Source organism: Neurospora crassa, linkage group V (assembly GCF_000182925.2).
Source record: "Neurospora crassa OR74A linkage group V, whole genome shotgun sequence".
In the NCBI taxonomy this organism is placed as follows: Eukaryota; Fungi; Ascomycota; class Sordariomycetes; order Sordariales; family Sordariaceae; genus Neurospora; species Neurospora crassa.
The window spans coordinates 4,892,057-4,911,045 of NC_026505.1; the positions used below are offsets into that span (position 1 = coordinate 4,892,057).

Here is an 18,989-nt window from a genome sequence, read left to right on the forward strand (position 1 = left end):
AATGTGTGCAGTACTAATGAAGGAAGACAGCTAAGCGCCTTGCTTGCGTCAGCCCATCGGTCCATCAGCCAGCCAGCCAGCCAGCCAAGCCAGAACTGGACGTCACTTGTTCACTCACTGGCTTATGCAATACTGACTGCCTACCTAGCTGGGCTGTGCGGCGTTTTAGGTGAGTGAGTGGAAAAGGGAAATGTGCTCTCCCCAGAAATGAGGGAAAAAGGGACAAGACATGGAACTCCGGGTACTGTTGGCGACTGGTCCTCGTTGAACCAGTCATGGAAGTCAGCGCCGGCGGTTGGATGGCATGAGGTTGAGCAAACATTGCTTAAGAGGGTATATAGTATCTGGTTAGTGAAGGTAGAGCTTTAATGTGGAATACCCTTCCTCCAATGATGGAAGTGGCTGTCTCGTGTGAGCATCTTTCTTGCTACCTGAATATATGTATCATGCTAAATTGTTGTGTGTGGACGGTTGAAACGAAAATCGGATATGTAAACAAGTTGCCAGTATGTGCATTTCGTGCAAAGCGTCTGTCTGTTTCAGACCTAAGCAAAATTGTTCTGTTCTGTTGTTCCTCCTCGCGGAAGCTCGTGCTCTCCCTTCCCTGCTCTCGTCATGTCCTGTTAACCATGATCTTGTGAAATCCGTGCTTTCTATCGTCTATAGATCCCCTCTGCGTATTTGTACAAATATATGACCGCAAGGCATGCAAAATGCGGTCACATATCGAAAGTCGGAGGACAAATTATGAAGTAGATGATGGGTAGTTAGGTCGGTACTGTGTATCCCGCAGCAGCTTGACTGCTTCTTACTGTTACTTGAGGAAGCGATCGAAGCCCTCAAAATCCTGGAAAAAATCGTCTTCCGTCTTGGCTTTTGAGCTTTTCCAAACGCTTGAGCTTTGCGCATCTGGGACTAGATTGGCGTCTGCTTCCTCTTGTTGCTGTCGATGTTGATGTTTAAGTTTTGTGGCGAACGGTGGCCTACCGCCGGGGCCATACTTCACCCACAGCTTGCTCCCCACCGCATACTCGCGTTTGTAAGGTATGAACAGTTCTGGCTGGGACTGTTTCAGCTTGAGCTTCCACTCCTTCATTGAGTGGTGAACCAACTCGGGCAAACGTTCCAGGACGTAGGAACCCCAGGCAAAATTGCACAACCTGATGGCTTCTTTGAGCGAAAGCGTCTCCCTCAGTTTCGGGGTAACATAGTGATGCCCGTGTTTCGGGGGCCGGTGAAAACGCTTGATCTCGCCTGAAACCAAAAGTACGGTGAGAGCCGGGACAATTACTGAGCGCGCCCAAGAGTCATCGGCCCGCACTCCCTTCTCCTTGAGCATTGCTACGAGCTTGATGCCTCGGGCGAAGAAGAAGTGTTCTGGCTTCGAAAATTCTGTTGCATCCCGAGGCATGCCGCGGGAACTGCGAAAACCCCAGCGGATGATTGACCCCAGGAGCTCCCTACCAAAAACCAAATGCAGTGGATGGTAGGGACTCGTTGTGCTCATTCCGGATGGAAGGCTCATAAACCTTTCTGACTTGGGCAATTGCTGAGCGACTGCGTCGGGTAGATCGAGTTTGTGAACTCGGAAAAAGCCCCCCTCGGGTCCCAGAGTACCCTCATAGAAACTAACAATGTCCAATGCAAGATCGTCGCGCTCGTCATGCAGTCCTTCACGTCCGAGTCTGAAAAGAATGATCTGAGAAGCCTTGGACGCGAGAGGATATCCGAATCGTAGAAGCCGTCTATACATGGTGGCATAGGAGGAAATGTCCACGCCATCTTTCGCAGGCCGTGGTACTATTTCTTCGCATACATGTTTTGATATGGCATCGGCCGTAGAGTGCATCATTTCGATATTTCCATCGGCCATAATATCCAAGAAGCCAACCATATGTGAAGCGCTGTTGGCTTTCAAACAGACCAACAATGCTTCATTCGTTGACTCTTTCAGAATCTGCCTTGTGTTGAGATGGCTAGCTTCCACAAGGAGCCGACAGAGCATAAAGTCTCCCTCCGCAGCAGCAAAACTCAGGAATGAAGGGTGCTTGGCGAAGTTGTCAAATTCTTCCGGATGCATGGTTGTATTGACAAGACCGTCAAACAGGTCCTCGTCGCCAACTGTAGCAAAGTGCTGTAGTGTTTTCGAATAGCTCGAGTTACCAATTCCGATTCCAGACTCTTGCAGCTGTGCAATGTGATGAAGGAGTCGGCCAGGGGAGGGTTCGCGCCGGGCTATAGACTGTAACGAAAGTGGCCCGATTTCAGAAAAGCCGAGAGTCGAGATTGTACCAATGATGGTTTCGATGGAGAAGTTGAGGGTCGCAAACCATCTAGCGCCCAAGCTGTCATTATCTGTTTGTTCTTTGATGCCGAAGATATTACCCAGACCCTTGGAGATCTGGTAGTTGAAGTTGATACCAACTTGCGACTTGTCGTCCCTTAACAGGCTGTTCAGGTCTGCACTACTTGGAAGCGCAGCTTTACTCGGCGGTATAAGGAAGGATTGTTCTTTGTCAGTCAACTGGATTTTCGGATGAAAGCCGACCAAGAACTGTAAGAATGGCCGCGAAGCTTCGGTTGTTGGCAAGTCGTTGTGAGAAATAAACAGCCGACGCCAATCACGGGCAATACCTTCCTCTCCTTGGGCGAAGAGGTAAGGAATCATCTCGTCGTAGAGGTTTTGGCGGACACTCGTCATGTACAGTGCTTGTAGGATTTCTCGAACCTTTGCGTCTGAATTAGTGATGAACTGCTTCAGCACGTGGGTAAGGGGTTCTGAGTCGGAGCAAAACGACGAGCTTAGGCGTAAGTGCCAAAGCAGCGTTGACTGTGTATCCTGTTGTGCTATGAAGAAAGATACAACACCTGCGTAGAGGTTTGGCCAAAGGACTCCGCGGTCACTGTGGAGCCACTCAGCATAGGACCAAGCACTGTGCAGTGTTGCTTGATCGTGAACGGCCACATCTAGTATTGCTTGCCAGAATTTCTCGGCAGTTGAGCCTTCCACTTCCGTCAAGGTTCGCCGTTTTTGCAGACCCTCGAGAACTGCTGCAACTCCGGCATCTCCTTCGGTGCGCTGGCGGTGCTCAAGTATGCACGACCAAAGGGTGATGTCGTTCGCATACTGTGGCCAGTCAACCAGTCGCGGCTTTCCATTTTCGGGCGAATCTGCGTGGACATCACACTGGAAGCGCAAGTCTTCCTCGGTGGCCGTCAAGACATCCCAATCGTCACGGTTGAAGGGCTGGTTAGCGATGCGGGATGACCGAAAGCCCGACCATGCTGACAGGTCGTGTGTGGTAGACGCTTGGCCTGGTAGCGCCTGCACTGCCGAGCCCCGTGCCTTCTTTGTATTCCGAACACCGTGGTCCTCTTCCGCCGCCAAAGTCTCCGAAAGTGCGTATGCCGTCAACGACCGCGACCAGCACGCGCTCGTTGAAAAGTTGACGCATGATGGTAGTCCAGACGCCTGTAAGTGCACAGCGTCCGTGTATAAGTGCGATATGGTGGAGCGGCGCGAGCGAGCTACATGTCGCAGCACAGGAGGCACGACTCGCATAATGGAATTGTGGCCGCTCGACACAGAGAATTGGGCATATGAGCGGCGGGGACTCTTCTTAGCGGCTGTCTGATGCGATCATGTTCATTTTCTTTTTCGCTTCGAGGTTGCCGCTGGGTTATTTGGCGTCGTTGTTCGTATCGTTCGTATAGATCGCGAGGTACCTGGGGCTTCGTTGACTGACTCGAGTTCTGGGGTATCGCGGGCGGTCCATCCCACGGATGGGGTTGTGAGGGGATGTGGAAACTCCTCGGGCTGGAAGCTTTGACGTTCTGGAGTGGAGGGGACACAAAAGTGGAGGGGACCTTGCAGGTGTGGCCGGGGATCGCTCCCTAACTTGCTTCTTAGTCATCCTACGATCATGTGTTTCAATCCCCCATCCTTCCCGGCAGGCAGTGAGTCTGCTGAGCTGCTCAGTCTGAAGGTCAATGTCGAGGCATCAGCAGCAGCTGAAAGCTGTGAGCACTGACCAAACCTTACACCTGGCAAACAGGCAGGCAGGCAGAGCTTCCGCCGTCGGGTCTGCAGTCTCCACCATCCACAAGTCCGTGCACCACAGGAAGCCCCGAGCCGAGAAACCTGAAGCAGTGAGAGGTTCAAAGCTAACTCTCCGTCCTTTCCACGCATTCGACATCATCACACCAACCCCTCGCATCACCCCCCCGGAATCTTCCACCCAACGACCCCCGACAACAATTTCAAGATGCCGTAAGCTTCTCCCCTCCGGCTGCGAGCTCCTCGACGATCCGACGACCCTCCAGCGACTGCGCGCATTGCGGACGCCGCCCCAGGTCCAATTACCTGTCGTCATGACGCACTATTGTTCGTCGTACGATTTTGGAATCCCAGGCTAACAGCTCTCTTTCTTCCCCGACTGCAGCGGCCTCGTCAACGCCCCCAACCACGTCCCCGAGAAGCAGCGCTACTACCAGCAGGCCTTCAAGAACCACACCCGCCTCTGGAAGATTGTGAGTTGAAGTCGACACTTGAGGATGGTTGGGGAATCAACAGATGGGAAGGAGGAGAGGGAGAGACGGAGAGGGAGGTTTTGTCGGGATAAGGGCTGATGACAAAATCGCGAACAGGGCCCTCGCAGCGGCATCATCATGACCACCTTCAACATTGCCATGTGGGGTACCTTCGGCGGTGCGTATACCTTCATTGATGGCTTATCGCTTCGTCCTTGCTCCTTCCGCTAACTGTACATCAGCTTCCATGTACGCCATGTCCCGCAAGGTTCTCGGCTACAACACCTGGTTCTCGGAGGATTAAATTAGCCGTCCTACCACGATAGTCAACGAAGGCGGTGCTACTGGTCATGATAGAAGCACGAGAATCCCTTTGAATATGTGTATAGTCGCAAAGAGCAGCATAGATGGCGGCAGAGGGCAGGCCGCTTTGGGTGATACCTCCAAGAAGTAGGCCGCCACGCCGATATTCCCTATTTGCATCATGGATTCCACCGACCACCTTTGGGAGAGCTACTGTAACCGTGGAAATCGTGATCCATTGGGTCTCGGCGCTTCGATTACCAAGCTCCAAACACTGATGGCTGCAGCTGTCAAGTCTTTTCTATCATTACAAAATTATGGCTTTTTGGCCATGGGGCAGTAGTGGCCATGGAGGTGTGAAACCTGTGAATAGTGGTAACCAGGCGTTCCCTTTGTCATGGGGGCAGATCAAGTAAGCGCTTTAAATCCCCGAGGCACCGGGGGCCTTTTCGTCCTTCTTTAGGCTTATCAGGAGCTCACGGAAACGCTCCTTGCCGGAACCAGCAGCACCGCCCTTAGCTCCCTTGCCGCTAACGTCAACCAGCTTGGCAATGCGCTCCCAGCTCGTGCCTCCCGATGTGGTGTCCTCGCGGCTGGCAAGGAACTCCTCGGCCTCCTTGCGGGTCTGCCCAATGGCCTTCTCCTTCTTGTTGTTGTAGTTCTCGTAGAATTCGTCAATGTTCTTCTGCGCCTCCGCGATGGTCTCGGCTCTCTGGGCGGCGAACTGCTCCGCCCGCTTGGCAAGCTTCGCATCACGCTTCTCGCGCCACTCTCTGATCACCTCGGGCTCTTGCTCCTCCTGGGCGTATGGCGCATATCCAGAGTTGTAGGTGACGGAAGGACCGGCGCCAGTGATGGTACCGCCTGGCGCAACAGACTAAAGTGAAGATGCCCCATGTTAGAACCCAAGACCATGATTACGTGCTGTGTCGACATCTTTGGTATCATCATTATTTAGTCGTACCTCGTTGCCTGCGGAAAGGTCGGGGAACTGGCTCTCGAAAGCAGCGCTAGTCTCAAGGCCAGCGCCGGCGCCAGCGGAGGAGTCAAGGCCACCCCCTAGGAGGTCGTTGTCATCGTCGAAACCAGCATCCTCAACTGTCGCAAATTGGTTGGCATCGTCGCCGAGAAGCGCCTTTTCGCGCTCGAGGAAGTTGGAGGCCGAGGGGCTTCCAGAACCCTCCTTGATCTCGGTCTGGGCTTTTGTGGGGGTTTGAATGTTAGCAGGCAGTAACAGCAAGGTAAGGGGATCTCCAAACAACGCCAAGCTTACCGCCGGAGTCGAACTCCTCCAGCGAGGGGAATCTGTCAGCCATGATGTGGGTGGTGTGATTTGACTTTTGGTAGATCGGCGCGAACGGACAAGACTGGAGGCTGGAGAAGTGGACTGAAAAACGGAAATATTGGGTAGGACGGAGGATCGAAGAAAGCTGCGAAACAGGCAAGGTGTTTCGTTGTTTGATGGAAGTGTCTTTTGGTGTTGGTGTTGCACTGCGGGAGTCCGAGTTGCAGCCCACCCCAGCGCTCCTGATCGCGCCAGGTTCCAGGTTGCGACGGGACGCCACTCACAGCGGCCACTGGGGCACTTTGGCACTTGTCCACAGTAACAGCGACCCTCTTGGGCCTCTCCATTTGGCCAGGGGAAGCCGTAGAGGTAGTAACAGCTACCTTTAGGTACCGGCAGGCAACTCCATTGTCTGCGTGCGGCAGGCGTTCCGTTGTCCCTCTTCCCCTGCCTGCCCTCGCATTGGACGGATGGAGGAAGCTCCAACGTCTGCTTCGTTCCGTCCCACCACCTCCCGTCGACAACTTCTTTCTTCCTTCTTCTTCTTTTTCTTCTTCTTCTTCTTCCTTTCATCAACAACATTCAGCACTCACCTCGCTGTGGTTTCAGTTGTTTGTCACAGAGCATCCAGATCACGCTCATTTGCGCTTTGCACTGCAAACTCTTCCTGGTGACAGCATTGGTAATAGCAGGGAAACGACTCCGGTGTAGTTGGACCACAGAGCTTGACTAGGTGCTTAGTTCGTGCTGAGCACTTCTCTCTTGCCGTCATCTAGTGTGTTGTGTTGATAGTCCACGCTTCTGCCATTTGAGGTTGTTCCCAAGGGCTTTCGATCCATATTCTAGATCACCACTCGGCCGCGTCTGGAGTCCCTGCTACTTACACGCAAACATCACGGATACCTTTTCGTACTGCTGTAGATGAGTTCTGAATAAACCCGACACCGCATATCTTGAACATCTGCCCCGTCCATCACACCCACCAACCAACCAACCATCAACAACCACTTTTTCCAACACTTTCCAACAAATTTCGCCTAAAGCTTCACCATGGCGTATAACGAGGATGCTGTGCTCTCTAAGCTCTCTGCACTCACTGAGACTCACGAGAGCATTGCAACCACCGCTCAGTGGATCATGTTCCATCGGTAAGCTCCCGCTGCCCACGACCGACGACCGCATTCACCTGCTGTTTGATGTCTCGACCGCCGAACTGACTGTTGATGTATCTTAGGCGACATGCTGCCCAGACTGTCCATCTCTGGTTGACCAAGCTGAAGGACCTCCCCAGTCCCAAGAGGCTCAACATGATTTATCTTGCAAACGGTGCGTGCATTTCCCAGGCTCTCCCACATAGGCTGCATGTGATGTGCATCCCCCGGCGTTCGTTCTGGGTTTCTTTCTTCTCGTTTGGGACTGAATGCTGACTTTATTCGTCTTTCTCATAGAGGTGACGCAGCAATCCAAAGCTCGCAACAAGGATGACTTCCTTCAGGCTTTCTCTCCATTCATCGCAGATGCAACCGCGTTGTCTTATAAGGGCGCCTCGTCAGACATCCAGAACAAGCTCCGAAGGGTTGTTGATGTTTGGAGAGAACGCAAGATATTCCCCATAGAAGTCCAGGACGCCATAGACTCTCGACTAAGAGGTAAGCCGTGGCCTCAGCCCTTCCGCAGACAAGCTACTAACTTGTTCAATCCAGAGCTTGACTCAGCCCGCTCCGGTGGAACAATGTTCGGTTCCACATCGTTGTCGTCGCCAGCTGCAGCGGTGCCTCCAGAGTTGGCACCCTTGGTTACCTCACAGCAGGCAGTTTCCAAGAGTGCCCAGGCGTTGAAGACAAGCCTTACTACCGCCAATTCGGACTACAGCAAGCTGATGGATCCGGCCCACGCTCCTCCTCAGGCGCCAGTGTATGCCGCGCGACTCAACGGGCTTCTTAAAAACCTTGCCAATGCTGAGGGAGCCGTGACGGAATGCATCAAGACCCGCGAAGAGCTGATCAGCGCATTGGAGAAGATGTTGAGCTCCAACCGACAGGCCTTGGAGGCCGAGCAATCACAGCTCAGGGATCTAGGCACCCGCAAGACGGCAGTTGAGGAGAAGAAGCAAGCAATTGAGCTCAGCATCATTGGAGGTTTGCCTCACAATACCCAAGAGCCGGCTACCGGTGAGGAGCGCGCTCCATCTAGCTCGGATGGCCACGGCATCGCCCGTCCTCAGGTTGAAGCACTCACGCCGCCCCACGTCCAAGATCACGACGATTTCTACGATCATCGCCCGTCTGAGCAACAACAGCCGCAGAACGGTCATACTCACCCAACTGGATCTGCTCCTGGCATTGAGATGCTGTCCGCCCTCGCTTCTCAATATGAGTCTGTTCCAACTCGAGAGGCCAAAAAGCGCAAGATCGACGAGACTGCCGACATTCCTGACGTAGGCATAGATGCCGATGTCGCCGAGATGATCCAGAAGGAAAGCACGATTTAGAACAAGGACGGGGAGAAGATTTTTGGAAGCAAAACTTGACCGAACTGAAGTTTTTCTACCTTTGTATCAGTTTGAGTGCATATGGCCCAACACTCTGGAGTTGTTGCCGTTATTGCTGGTCTAGGGGAACGATAATGGCTGTATGGCGAGAATCATCATTCATGTGGCATTTTGGCGCGGGCCTGAAACCTTCTCTGGAGCGAGTATGTGGAGATACAGAAGGACAGGACTAAGGATTATTGGCATGCTTCATTCTTGACGGGCAAAGCGCCATTCGGTTCGCTGTAGAAATATCGTGAATAAAATCATCGGCATTTACACAAGCGATCGTCTTTTTCGTCTTTTTTCATTACCATGATGACCTTTGAAGTTGATGACGTCCGCACAGCTTCAATACCCCTGAGGTACAAATAAGTGGCATGAGTGGAATGGGCCAAGCTTGAGCACGGGCCACTTGTAGAAGGTACCGACATCGTTGAACGCATTCCGGAATTGACAGTGGATGCCGCCGGCATCGTTGTCGGGTGGTGGCTTGCTCTTCGCTGCTGAATGACGAAATGTCCGACTGCAGGTGAAAGATGCGCGCTTTGCCCTGTTTTGGGGGGGGGGGGGGGGGGGAGAGGGACAATTGAACAAGGGAATCGAAGCCGCCCTCCCGCCGTCGTGGTCCCCAGAGCTTGAGCGGCGAATCAATCGCAGTTGCTGCAGCGCCAAACCGGCGATTGACCACTGAAGTTGAGATCCCGTCCGCCGGGACAAGCAAGGGTTTTTGCACCGACGGCCGAGCCGACCGAACTGCCTGGGTGTCATCCCGACTTCATTCCATCATCCCCCCCGCCGTCCGTCCCGTCCCTCGACCTCGGAACCTTTCCACCACTTCTTTCTCCACGTTTCCTTCAACAGTTCCTCAACCACATTCCACATCACCAAACTCACCCATTCGCACGCAGTGCAGGGACTCAAGGGAACCGGGCATTGACAAGCGCAGAAACAGGCGCGCATGCGCGCTAGCGGTCTCGCATCAGGCAATTAGTAACATAGCCCACTGCACAACACCGACATGATATGATAGAAACTCGACACCGAAACTCTACGATACAGCGAGCCTAGTACCTAGTCACATACACACTCGACCTACCCAAGACACATATACTTCAAGCCATGGTTACGGGGGTAGCGGTGCGCCGCGCCGTGCTGCTCCCCCAATGCGGCGGTAGCGGCGCCGGGCTCGCGGCTTTGCTGCCGTTCCAACGATCGCCCACTATGACTTCCTCGATTCTGTCCGCAAAATTCTGCCGTCCGTTCTCGTCAGTTCAGCGGCCCTCGACGACATCTTTTACCATCGTTTCGGTTCCTTTCTCATCCTCCCATCCCGGATCACGACCATGCGTACAATCCCAACGTTGGACTTCCCCCTTCGGCCTTCTCCGCCAGCTATCGACCTCACAAACTCGCCTACGGGAGCAGCCGGCCAAGGAAGCTGCGGCAGAGACAGCAGAAGAGGCGGCAAAGGACGTTGAAAAGGTCAAGGAATATACATCTGAAGAACACCTCAAGGTACACGGTTTTACGAAAAGCGAGAGGGCGCATAAGGCCGCCCATATCAACATGAGCGCTCGTCTTTCCAAGGATGGCAAATCCCAATCAGGCACCAAGCCCGGCTTCGCCGAGGTCTGGCGTCTGATCAAGATTGCGCGCCCCGAGGTCAAGGCGATGAGTGTCGCATTCGTCCTGCTTCTCATCTCGTCCGCGGTCACCATGTCCATCCCCTTCTCGATCGGCAGAATTCTGGATCTTTCCACCCAGGGTCCCGCCGGCGAGGTTCGGCTCTTCGGTCTTACCCTCTATCAGTTCTTCGGCGGCCTCGCTGGTCTTCTCACTCTTGGTGCGACGGCCAACTTTGGCAGAATCATCATTCTCCGTATCGTCGGCGAGCGCGTCGTGGCTCGGTTGCGCACGAATCTCTACCGCCGCACCTACGTCCAGGATGCCGAGTTCTTCGATGCCAACAGGGTCGGTGATCTGATCTCGCGACTGAACTCCGACACGGTTGTCGTGGGCAAGAGCATTACTCAGAACGTGTCTGATGGTCTCCGTTCCATGGTTAGCGGAGCGGCGGGTTTCGCGGCCATGTTCTGGCTCAGCCCCAAGCTGACATCCATTATCCTCATCATGGTTCCCCCTATCGGTCTTGGAGCGGTTCTCTACGGTCGCAACATTCGCAACTTGAGCAGGCAGATCCAGAAGAACGTCGGCTCACTGATGAAGATCGCCGAGGAACGGTTGGGTAACATCAAGACCAGCCAGGCCTTTGCCGCTGAAGTGCAAGAGGTGGGTCGCTACAACAAGCAGGTCAGAAAGATTTTCGCCCTGGGCCGGAAGGAGGCCATTGTCTCGGGTGTCTTTTTCAGCAGTACGTCGTATGCAGGAAATCTGGCGATCCTGGCTCTCTTGATTGTCGGCGGGAACCTTGTGCGCTCAGGGGCCATGTCTCTGGGCGATTTGACCTCGTTCATGATGTATACTGTCTTTGCTGGTTCGAGTCTCTTCGGTGTTAGCGGCTTCTACTCGGAACTGATGAAGGGTGTCGGCGCAGCGAGTCGTTTGTTCGAGCTCGAGGATCGCAAGCCGGCCATCCCCCAGACCGTTGGTGTGAAGGTTGAATCTGCGCAAGGTCCCATCAAGTTCTCGAATGTAACGTTCGCCTACCCTACCAGACCTGCAGTTACGATATTCAATGGCCTCGACTTTGAGATCCCCTCGGGCACAAACGTGTGCATTGTAGGCCCTTCAGGCGGAGGTAAAAGCACCGTGGCCTCCTTACTCTTGCGCTTCTATAACCCCACATCCGGTAGCATCACCATCAACGGCATCGACATTTCCAAGATGAACGCCAAGTCTCTCCGCCGCCGCATCGGCATGGTCTCACAGGAGCCAGTCCTCTTTTCGGGTACCATTGCCGAAAACATTGCTTACGGCCGTCCACGGGCTCCGCGCACCGAGATCATTGCGGCTGCCCAGAAGGCCAACTGCGGTTTTATTAGCGACTTCCCCGAAGGCCTCGAGACCCAGGTCGGCGCCCGTGGCGCCCAGCTTTCCGGTGGCCAGAAGCAGCGCATCGCCATTGCTCGCGCCCTCCTCAAGGACCCCGATATTCTTATCTTGGATGAGGCTACCTCCGCCTTGGACGCCGAATCCGAGACCCTGGTCAATTCTGCCCTTGCGGAACTCCTCAAGGGCCGCAGCACCACCATTTCGATTGCTCACAGACTGTCCACCATTAAGCGATCTGACAAGATCATTGTGCTCTCGAGCGAGGGTACCGTGGCTGAGATTGGCAGCTACACAGAGCTGAGCGCCAACAAGGACAGCCACTTCAGTAAGCTGATGGAGTGGCAGATGAGCGGTGGTGATGTCTCCCCGGACCACCGCCCTCCCTCTGGGGATCCTCATGTCAGTGAGGTTGAGGAGATTGAGGAGGAATTTGCGGAGGCGGAGAATGACGTTGACGATGCGGTGGAGAAGGATGTGAAGTCGCACAAGGAGCCAGTGAGGGAGTAAAGTGATGGCTGAATGATATTTTCAGCAATCCGTCACACTCCCACACCCCAGTCTACAGCAGATGGTAATGAGTTTGAGGCATTGTCAGCCACTTACTCACGTGGGACAAGCTCCCCGGTCGGGCCGCTGACACAGAGAGATATCTTATCCCTCACAGGCCCAGACCCAGGCATGAATCTCCCGCATCTTCTACCATATACCCGCCGAGCAAGTGACCAAAAGTCAAGGTCCATGCTTCACGCGATGCTCGCTTCAGAGGAGGAGGGCATCGTCACCTTTTTACTGTGTACATGTCACGTATTTTACTTGCTATGTTTGTTATTATTATTTTCAGATCTCCTTTTTAGGGCACTCTCTTTCTCCACTCTAGACCCGATCATGGATGGCTGGTTAGGATAGCTATATGTACGATGTATGATAGATCGGATGCTGGAGAGCGAAGGAGAACGGCACTGCTGGGGAGGTTTGGGGAGAGCCGATTTGGAGTACTAGAAGGAATAGATAAAAACAAATAAGGAACATTTGGCAATTACATCGTCTCGTCTATGACAGAATCAATGAGACCTTTGCTTCAGTGGGCGATCGACCGACTGGTCTTATAAACCAGTCCCATAAACGCTCATTGTGGTCAAAAAAGGCCGTTGCAAAATTATTACAGGACTTATAATAATTCGAAAACACATCGGCTAGACTAAAGTCCCTTTGGGGTATGTTTGTCCAAGAACAGCCTAAATATTGAGTCCAAAGGAGTACTGAAGACGCTGAAATGCGTAGTCAGAGTATACCCAAGGTATAAGCGAAAATCTCAACAATTTTATCAGGGACAGGCTACTCTCTATACACTCAAAATAAATGCTCCACGGGTTGTCGAGCATGAATGAGTGTAGTGGTCAGTGGGACTAAAACACAAGATACAGTACCATATCAAACAAATTTGGCGAAAACAGAGGTCTTCCAAATTCCTGCTATTCAATCGTCCTTTTGCTCTTCATTGCCGGATCCCCAAATGTCATATGTCAATTTCCGCAGTTTCCGTAGAAAGGTTCCTCGGAAGGGTTTATATGGGACACTAACTATAGACTCTAAAATTGACAAACCCCAGAATCGGGTTGTCGTCTCCTTTTCACTAGCGTAGCCCGAGTCCTCCGGAGCCTCCCATGTCGTCAGCATCATCGTGGTGGTGGTGGTGGTGGTGGTGGTGGTGGTGGCGAGTGCGACCAATGTTTTGAAAGACCCACCAGGAGAAACGCCGCACTGCAGCATCCAGGTCCAAACAGTCCCGCCGAGGCAAAAACATCCCCACTCACCTCAAGGTTGTCACTGCGATACAACGCTGCTAGCCAAGGAGCTGTTTTGGTGCATCTTGTCGTCAAGAGTTAACACAAATGTACTTTGTTTGAAGTTCGAATGTTGCGGAGGGAGCCCTGTCTCTCGCCAGGAACGAGAAACCCCTTGGAGAACAGCCGGTCATGTTGCTACCGTCCTCTTGTTCGTTTTCGTACACTAAAATGATTATGGTGTGGGGAATGATCGATGAAGGGCCCCCGGTTGAGTTCTGGAATATGGTTGTTAGTGAGATGCGGTGACTGTGTTTCATGTGAAGCCCGGCCGGGGCCTGCGCTTCTCTGCTCGCTTTCCTTACTCGATCTACCTAGATACCTATGCTCAGATTGCTTGGAGGTACTGTCTTCTTTCTACACTGAACTTGGGCTAATTTGCTCCAGAGAAATAGTGTGAGACGGATCTTACAAGGTAATACCCCCTCTTGAACGGTCATTACACTACATACCTAGGTATTCTGTTGTCGTTGTACTGGATGATTACTACCTACCTATCTTGCCTCTATACCTCTAGTGTACTTAACACGGGCGAACAGAAACAACCAAGAGCCTGGCCGACAACAGACCCCACCCCCGCAACGCCCGACTCAGCTCCGGACAAGGGGTCCGACAGGGAACAAGAGAACAGCAACTCTTCTTTTTTCTTGGCTCTTGGCTTCCAAGACATCGAGTTTTGTTTTTATCTCAAACCCATTTTCTCTCACACAGCCTTGCCTCAGTTCAGTCAATCTTTGTTGATACTACCCTCGCTTGACTTCAGCGGCACTCGTACCCTGCAGCGACCTCGGATACACCCATTGGCGCGGCCAATTCCACTCTTCGGGCCGCTAAATTTAAGGTTTCGAGAACGATCCTGTGCTGCGACCCTTCCATTGGAACACTGCAACCTGGACAAAGCATCATTGGCTCCCCTTTGCAGAGCGCCGACTTCGCAACGACCAGGGACAACGGAACATTCGTTCTGCGCTGGCTGAGTCACTTGAGCACCACGTCTCAAGACCAAACACTCTCTCTCTTTAAACATCGGAAATAATCCTCGCTCACTCACTCACTCATCCCTGAGATACCCCATATATACCCTTTCATACATTACCTAAAAACAAAGAATGGCCGGGCCCCAACTACTACAGAACGACAGCCCCAATGGCTGGATCGTGCAGAAATTCGGTGGCACAAGCGTGGGCAAGTTCCCCGACAGAATCGCAGAGGATATCATCAGGTAAGGGCAATGGGGGGAAATCTGGGTGTGGTGTCACACCGCTCATGAATGCTTGGTTAACAAGGGCCCTGTGACTGACCTCACTTTGAAAACAGAGCGTATGTGAAGGACCATAGGCTAGTAGTCGTCTGCTCAGCAAGGAGTACGGGCAAGAAGGTTACTGGGACCACCAGTCGGTGAGTGGTGCATCTCATTATGAAACCCTCACTCATCACTCAACTCAACCCCTTCCGTCCGTGGCCAACACCAGCAGCTAACTCAGCTACACAGGCTACTGGAGGTATTCAAGAATCTCAAAGCCATTGCCGCATATGCAAGTGACGAGCATAAACAAGATGCCCTCCTCAAGGACGCCAAGCGAGTTATGCAGGACATCTGCAGCGACCACACCGCCGCGGCCGACAAATTCATCCAGGACGCCGAGCTTGCAGCCATCGTGAAGGAGGAGACGGTAAAAGAGTGCCAGCTACTGATCGAATACTTGGAAGCTGCCAAGCGGTTCCACCTCGAGGTAAACTCGCGGGCAAAGGACCGAGTCATCAGCTTTGGCGAGAAGCTCAGCTGTCGCTTCATGGCCTGCATGCTCAAAGACCGGGGAGTCGACGCCGAGTACGTCGACCTGGCCGACGTCTTGCACCTTGACGCCAGTATCGAGCGGCTCGACGCCACCTTTTACCGCGAAGCGGCCGAGGTTATCGCCAAGAAGATCCTCGCCTGTGAGAACCGCGTACCAGTCGTCACCGGCTTCTTCGGCAACGTGCCGGGCGGCCTGCTCGACGGCGACGTCGGCCGCGGCTACACGGACCTTTGTGCGTCTCTCGCGGCCGTGGGCCTGAAAGCCGACGAGCTGCAGATCTGGAAGGAAGTCGACGGCATCTTCACGGCGGACCCATCCAAGGTGCCGACGGCGCGCCTGGTGCCCTCCATCACGCCCTCTGAGGCCGCCGAGCTGACCTTCTACGGTTCCGAAGTCATCCACCACCTGACCATGGACCAGGTCATCAAAGCCACTCCGCCCATCCCCATTCGCATCAAGAACGTCAAGAACCCGCGCGGCGAGGGAACCATCGTCAAGCCCGACCCCTTGCTGGCCCCCGACCAGACGCTCCAGCGACACCAACAAAACGGCACTTGCAACGGCACCAAGACCAACGGCACCGGCCAAAAGAGCAACAAACCCAAGCGCCCCACGGCCGTGACCATCAAGGACAAGATCTCCATCATCAACATCCACTCCAACAAGCGGTCGATCGCGCACACCTTCTTGGCGAGGTTATTCGCCATCCTCAACAAGCACCGCGTGTCCGTTGACCTCATCTCCACCAGCGAGGTGCACGTCTCCGTGGCCGTGCACATGGGCAATGCCGAGATGACCAACTTTGACGCGGCCGTCAAGGACCTGGGCGACTGCGGCGATGTGAGCGTCCTCCATGGTCTGGCCATCCTCAGTCTGGTGGGCGCCGAGATGAAGAACATGATTGGTATTTCGGGAAAGATGTTTTCGACGTTGGGTGATCACAGAATCAATATTGAGATGATTTCTCAGGGTAAGTTGGGTTCTTGATCCTGTTTGTGTGTTTGTGTTTGTGTGTGTGAGAGTATATGGATGGCTAATCATTGTGGGTGAATAGGTGCCAGCGAGATCAACATCTCGTGTGTTATCGACGCCAGAGACGCCGAGCGGGCTATGAATATCTTGCATACCAACTTGTTCACCTTCCTGGAGTAAAGGGGCAGCCTACTGCTGAGGGTGTAACAGAGTGGACTTTGTGTCGGTTTAGACGTCTCTGTCCTTATTTTTGCGGTGAGTTAGACGTGAGAGAGTTAGACGGTCCGAGAGAAAGAGAAGAGAAGACGGGTTTGAACCCACGGGGGAGGAGTGAAGAAAGAAGAAGAAGAAGTTGAATAGACGAGCGGTTGTCGGATGGAACCTGTATACCATCTAGGCAACACATAGCGAAGATTTACTTTGTTTTATTTACATGGGCATTTATATAGAGCATGGCAGGGAGGTTAACGAAAAGGGTTAATACAGCGCCATAGACAAAATTTACACAGGATGATCATCCAACGGACTTGGAAGTACCGGAGCCTTGTCTTAAAAAGTAGATTTGATCAAGCGTGAAACTGTTTACTTTTTGTTTTTCCCAAGCATGGCCATTACACACAATGCAAACAGGGTCACAACATGAAACTATAACAAACCTATTTGAGATAAAGGGGCCGTGGTCCTCATACCTCGGTTCTCATACCCCCGATTGTTGACATCTGTATAGTTGTCATACAAACCGGTTTCCCGGAATCCTTTCTTGATGTTCTCTCCCCATTTTTATTACATTACTACTTTCTTAAATTCCCTCTTTCTTCGGCTCACTCACCCCTTTCGCTGTACCGTGTAGTGGTTTCGGTTACCCGTCCGCCCATCAACTCGATTGTCCCACACATAACATCTTGAAGTTCGTCCCTTTTATGTCTCTCCCCACTCTCTTCAACCTCCATGTTTCTTCGGCTTGATAACCAGCAAAATAATCATACCCGCTATCAAAATCAACAACAGAAGTATAATCTTCCTCTTGGTTGTCTTCTTCTGGTACCCGGACGCAACCGTCAACTCCTTGGCCGCCTCCTTCACGTCCGTCGCCATCCGCTCCACGTTGTAATCGATCCGATCCAGCATCGTACCCTGGTCGATGACCATGGTCTGAAGATCCCGGAACAGATCGGACAGGTCGATGATGCCCTGAGCGATTTCGTCGATTTCGCGCTCACGCTGAGAGATCGCCTGGTCGTTGCTGTGAAGCAGCTTCTGGTGCGTTGACGCTTGTAGGGTCGACTGGGAGAAGACCCGGTCGGCGTCGGATTCGAGAATGGAGGCGCTGTTGGAGCTGTTGCCGGGCGGGAGGCCGCTGGGGCCCAGGAAAGAAGAGGTGGCTGAGACTCGGTCGAGGGTTGGACTGGCAAGGCCGCTCATGCCTCTTAGCTCTGAACAGGGAGTGTGATGTCAGCATGACTGTTTAAAGTCAGAGTCGAGTGGTAAGGAAAGTAGGGGGGCTCACTCTTTAGATATGCGCTCTGCTTTTTTCGAAAATTGGCGCTGGCCTCCTGGACTCTCGTGGCCAGGTTGATTTGTATGTTCTTGGCCATGACCTCGTCGGCGCGACTCATCTGGCCATTGTGTTTGCCCTCGCGCACCATCTGCTCGATGCGCTGGATGACGCGGTGGCAGTCGTGGAACCCCTTGGTGATGGACTGCGTAAGCTGCTCTATCTCACGTTCCTGGTCCCTCTTAGCCTCGTCGTCGTCAAACCCCGGCAGTACGTGCTTCTGATGCAACCGCTCCAGCTTCTGGCTCTTGCGGGCGATGTCGGCCAGCAGCTCCGCCACTTCGTCCGACGAATCCGCCCACCGAGGCGGAAGCAGGTCCATCTCGATCACCGCATCGCCGTCGTCGACATCGTAGGCCCCCGCGGATAAGAGGCCGCGCCGGTCATCGTCGGCAGAGAAGAGGACCCCCGTGCTGCTGCCAGCCCCGCCGGAAGTCCCGCCGAAGCGGTCGCCTGGGTTCTGAGGGGCATATCGGTTGCGCTGGGTCGGGTGGTGGGCGTAGGACTGCCGGTACGAGATATAGCTGTGATAGTCACATGGATGTTAACGAACGACTCTCATCTCCGGGGGGTTCAAGAGAGTTCCCCGTACAGATTAGTGCGGTCGCGCCACATGGCGGACGCCGGAAGGGCGAAAGGCTCCCTTCACCTCGGTTGCACGCCGAAGGCTAGTCGTCGTCTCGGTCAGAGGTGAGAGTCAATTGATGGTAGTTAGTGGTAATGGCGGTCCAGAGGCGGATTGGAATGGGTATGGCATCACATCGCATCGCATGGACACGGCTGTGTATGTGGTCGAGGTTGAGTTGCCAATGTCTCCGTCCCTGGTCGATCTTCCCGGGGGGAAATGTTTCTAGGCCTCTCTCTTTCACTACCTACCTACCTATGTAATAACAGCAACAGGGCCAGTAGCACTGGGCAGCTGCTACCACTGACAATGACGCTGACGCGGCGGTTCAGAAACACAATGCTGGCCAGTTCCAGGGATGGGGGGCATGAATAACATGGGATGCATGTCACCTGTCAGGCACTTGGGGCCCGCCAATAAGGGGTAGCCTTTGTCAGTGTCTCAAAGAGTCGGTCAGCTGGCAGCCTGGGGGACGGGAGCTTTCAGCCTGTTAACAGTCTGGCCCGTCTGTCCTGGGCTGGGGCTGACGAC

The 18,989-nt window shown here is 53.5% G+C and overlaps 7 protein-coding genes across 8 annotated transcripts; 4 read left to right on the plus strand and 3 right to left on the minus strand.

Annotated features, from left to right (window-relative positions):
- Window positions 1-329: 329 nt before the first annotated feature.
- Window positions 330-3,828, minus strand: NCU04113 (hypothetical protein). Its single transcript, XM_956176.3, has one exon. It carries the CDS (start codon window positions 3,560-3,562, stop codon window positions 815-817), a length of 2,748 nt encoding a protein of 915 aa, XP_961269.1. The 5' UTR covers window positions 3,563-3,828; the 3' UTR covers window positions 330-814.
- A 209-nt stretch (window positions 3,829-4,037) lies between these two features.
- Window positions 4,038-5,348, plus strand: NCU04114 (hypothetical protein). The gene is made up of 4 exons (XM_956177.2): window positions 4,038-4,270; window positions 4,443-4,530; window positions 4,648-4,708; window positions 4,773-5,348. Exons 1-4 carry the CDS (start codon window positions 4,266-4,268, stop codon window positions 4,832-4,834), a joined length of 216 nt encoding a protein of 71 aa, XP_961270.2. The 5' UTR covers window positions 4,038-4,265; the 3' UTR covers window positions 4,835-5,348.
- On the minus strand, window positions 5,051-6,400 carry NCU04115 (clathrin light chain). Its single transcript, XM_956178.3, has 3 exons — window positions 6,107-6,400; window positions 5,798-6,033; window positions 5,051-5,710 (listed from the first exon to the last, which is right to left on the minus strand). The coding sequence occupies exons 1-3, from the start codon at window positions 6,147-6,149 to the stop codon at window positions 5,255-5,257; spliced, it is 735 nt and encodes a 244-aa protein (XP_961271.1). The 5' UTR covers window positions 6,150-6,400; the 3' UTR covers window positions 5,051-5,254.
- A 229-nt stretch (window positions 6,401-6,629) lies between these two features.
- Window positions 6,630-8,934, plus strand: NCU04116. 2 transcript variants are annotated; one of them, XM_011396315.1, is made up of 4 exons: window positions 6,630-7,266; window positions 7,353-7,444; window positions 7,567-7,767; window positions 7,822-8,933. In XM_011396315.1, exons 1-4 carry the CDS (start codon window positions 7,169-7,171, stop codon window positions 8,607-8,609), a joined length of 1,179 nt encoding a protein of 392 aa, XP_011394617.1. In that variant the 5' UTR covers window positions 6,630-7,168; the 3' UTR covers window positions 8,610-8,933. The 2 variants fall into 2 exon arrangements, with proteins under 2 accessions (XP_011394617.1, XP_011394616.1); XM_011396314.1 differs by having other exon boundaries at window positions 6,630-7,444; window positions 7,822-8,934.
- A 332-nt stretch (window positions 8,935-9,266) lies between these two features.
- Window positions 9,267-12,704, plus strand: NCU04117 (ATP-dependent permease MDL2). The gene has a single exon (XM_956180.3). The coding sequence runs from the start codon at window positions 9,771-9,773 to the stop codon at window positions 12,168-12,170; it is 2,400 nt and encodes a 799-aa protein (XP_961273.2). The 5' UTR covers window positions 9,267-9,770; the 3' UTR covers window positions 12,171-12,704.
- A 1,518-nt stretch (window positions 12,705-14,222) lies between these two features.
- NCU04118 (aspartokinase) lies at window positions 14,223-16,816 on the plus strand. The gene is made up of 4 exons (XM_956181.2): window positions 14,223-14,729; window positions 14,825-14,905; window positions 15,000-16,276; window positions 16,361-16,816. The coding sequence occupies exons 1-4, from the start codon at window positions 14,617-14,619 to the stop codon at window positions 16,456-16,458; spliced, it is 1,569 nt and encodes a 522-aa protein (XP_961274.1). The 5' UTR covers window positions 14,223-14,616; the 3' UTR covers window positions 16,459-16,816.
- A 10-nt stretch (window positions 16,817-16,826) lies between these two features.
- NCU04119 (SNARE complex subunit) lies at window positions 16,827-18,778 on the minus strand. The gene is made up of 3 exons (XM_956182.3): window positions 18,426-18,778; window positions 17,786-18,357; window positions 16,827-17,711 (listed from the first exon to the last, which is right to left on the minus strand). The coding sequence occupies exons 1-3, from the start codon at window positions 18,446-18,448 to the stop codon at window positions 17,218-17,220; spliced, it is 1,089 nt and encodes a 362-aa protein (XP_961275.2). The 5' UTR covers window positions 18,449-18,778; the 3' UTR covers window positions 16,827-17,217.
- Window positions 18,779-18,989: the final 211 nt, after the last annotated feature.

Excerpts from the sequence above, each read along its gene's own strand:
- NCU04113 (XM_956176.3), bottom strand. The coding sequence starts at position 3,562 with ATGCGAGTCGTGCCTCCTGTGCTGCGACATGTAGCTCGCTCGCGCCGC.
- NCU04114 (XM_956177.2), top strand. Across the intron at positions 4,531-4,647 it reads ACACCCGCCTCTGGAAGATT|GGCCCTCGCAGCGGCATCAT; the intron begins GTGAGTTGAAGT and ends AATCGCGAACAG. Across the intron at positions 4,709-4,772 it reads CATGTGGGGTACCTTCGGCG|CTTCCATGTACGCCATGTCC; the intron begins GTGCGTATACCT and ends ACTGTACATCAG.
- NCU04115 (XM_956178.3), bottom strand. The coding sequence starts at position 6,149 with ATGGCTGACAGATTCCCCTCGCTGGAGGAGTTCGACTCCGGCG. Across the intron at positions 6,034-6,106 it reads GGAGGAGTTCGACTCCGGCG|CCCAGACCGAGATCAAGGAG; the intron begins GTAAGCTTGGCG and ends CCCCCACAAAAG. Across the intron at positions 5,711-5,797 it reads ACCTTTCCGCAGGCAACGAG|TCTGTTGCGCCAGGCGGTAC; the intron begins GTACGACTAAAT and ends TCTTCACTTTAG.
- NCU04116 (XM_011396315.1), top strand. The coding sequence starts at position 7,169 with ATGGCGTATAACGAGGATGCTGTGCTCTCTAAGCTCTCTGCACTCACT. Across the intron at positions 7,445-7,566 it reads CATGATTTATCTTGCAAACG|AGGTGACGCAGCAATCCAAA; the intron begins GTGCGTGCATTT and ends TCTTTCTCATAG. Across the intron at positions 7,768-7,821 it reads CATAGACTCTCGACTAAGAG|AGCTTGACTCAGCCCGCTCC; the intron begins GTAAGCCGTGGC and ends TGTTCAATCCAG.
- NCU04117 (XM_956180.3), top strand. The coding sequence starts at position 9,771 with ATGGTTACGGGGGTAGCGGTGCGCCGCGCCGTGCTGCTCCCCCAATGC.
- NCU04118 (XM_956181.2), top strand. The coding sequence starts at position 14,617 with ATGGCCGGGCCCCAACTACTACAGAACGACAGCCCCAATGGCTGGATC. Across the intron at positions 14,730-14,824 it reads ATCGCAGAGGATATCATCAG|AGCGTATGTGAAGGACCATA; the intron begins GTAAGGGCAATG and ends CTTTGAAAACAG. Across the intron at positions 14,906-14,999 it reads GTTACTGGGACCACCAGTCG|GCTACTGGAGGTATTCAAGA; the intron begins GTGAGTGGTGCA and ends TCAGCTACACAG.
- NCU04119 (XM_956182.3), bottom strand. The coding sequence starts at position 18,448 with ATGTGGCGCGACCGCACTAATCT. Across the intron at positions 18,358-18,425 it reads TGGCGCGACCGCACTAATCT|CTATATCTCGTACCGGCAGT; the intron begins GTACGGGGAACT and ends TGACTATCACAG. Across the intron at positions 17,712-17,785 it reads GCAGAGCGCATATCTAAAGA|AGCTAAGAGGCATGAGCGGC; the intron begins GTGAGCCCCCCT and ends CTCCCTGTTCAG.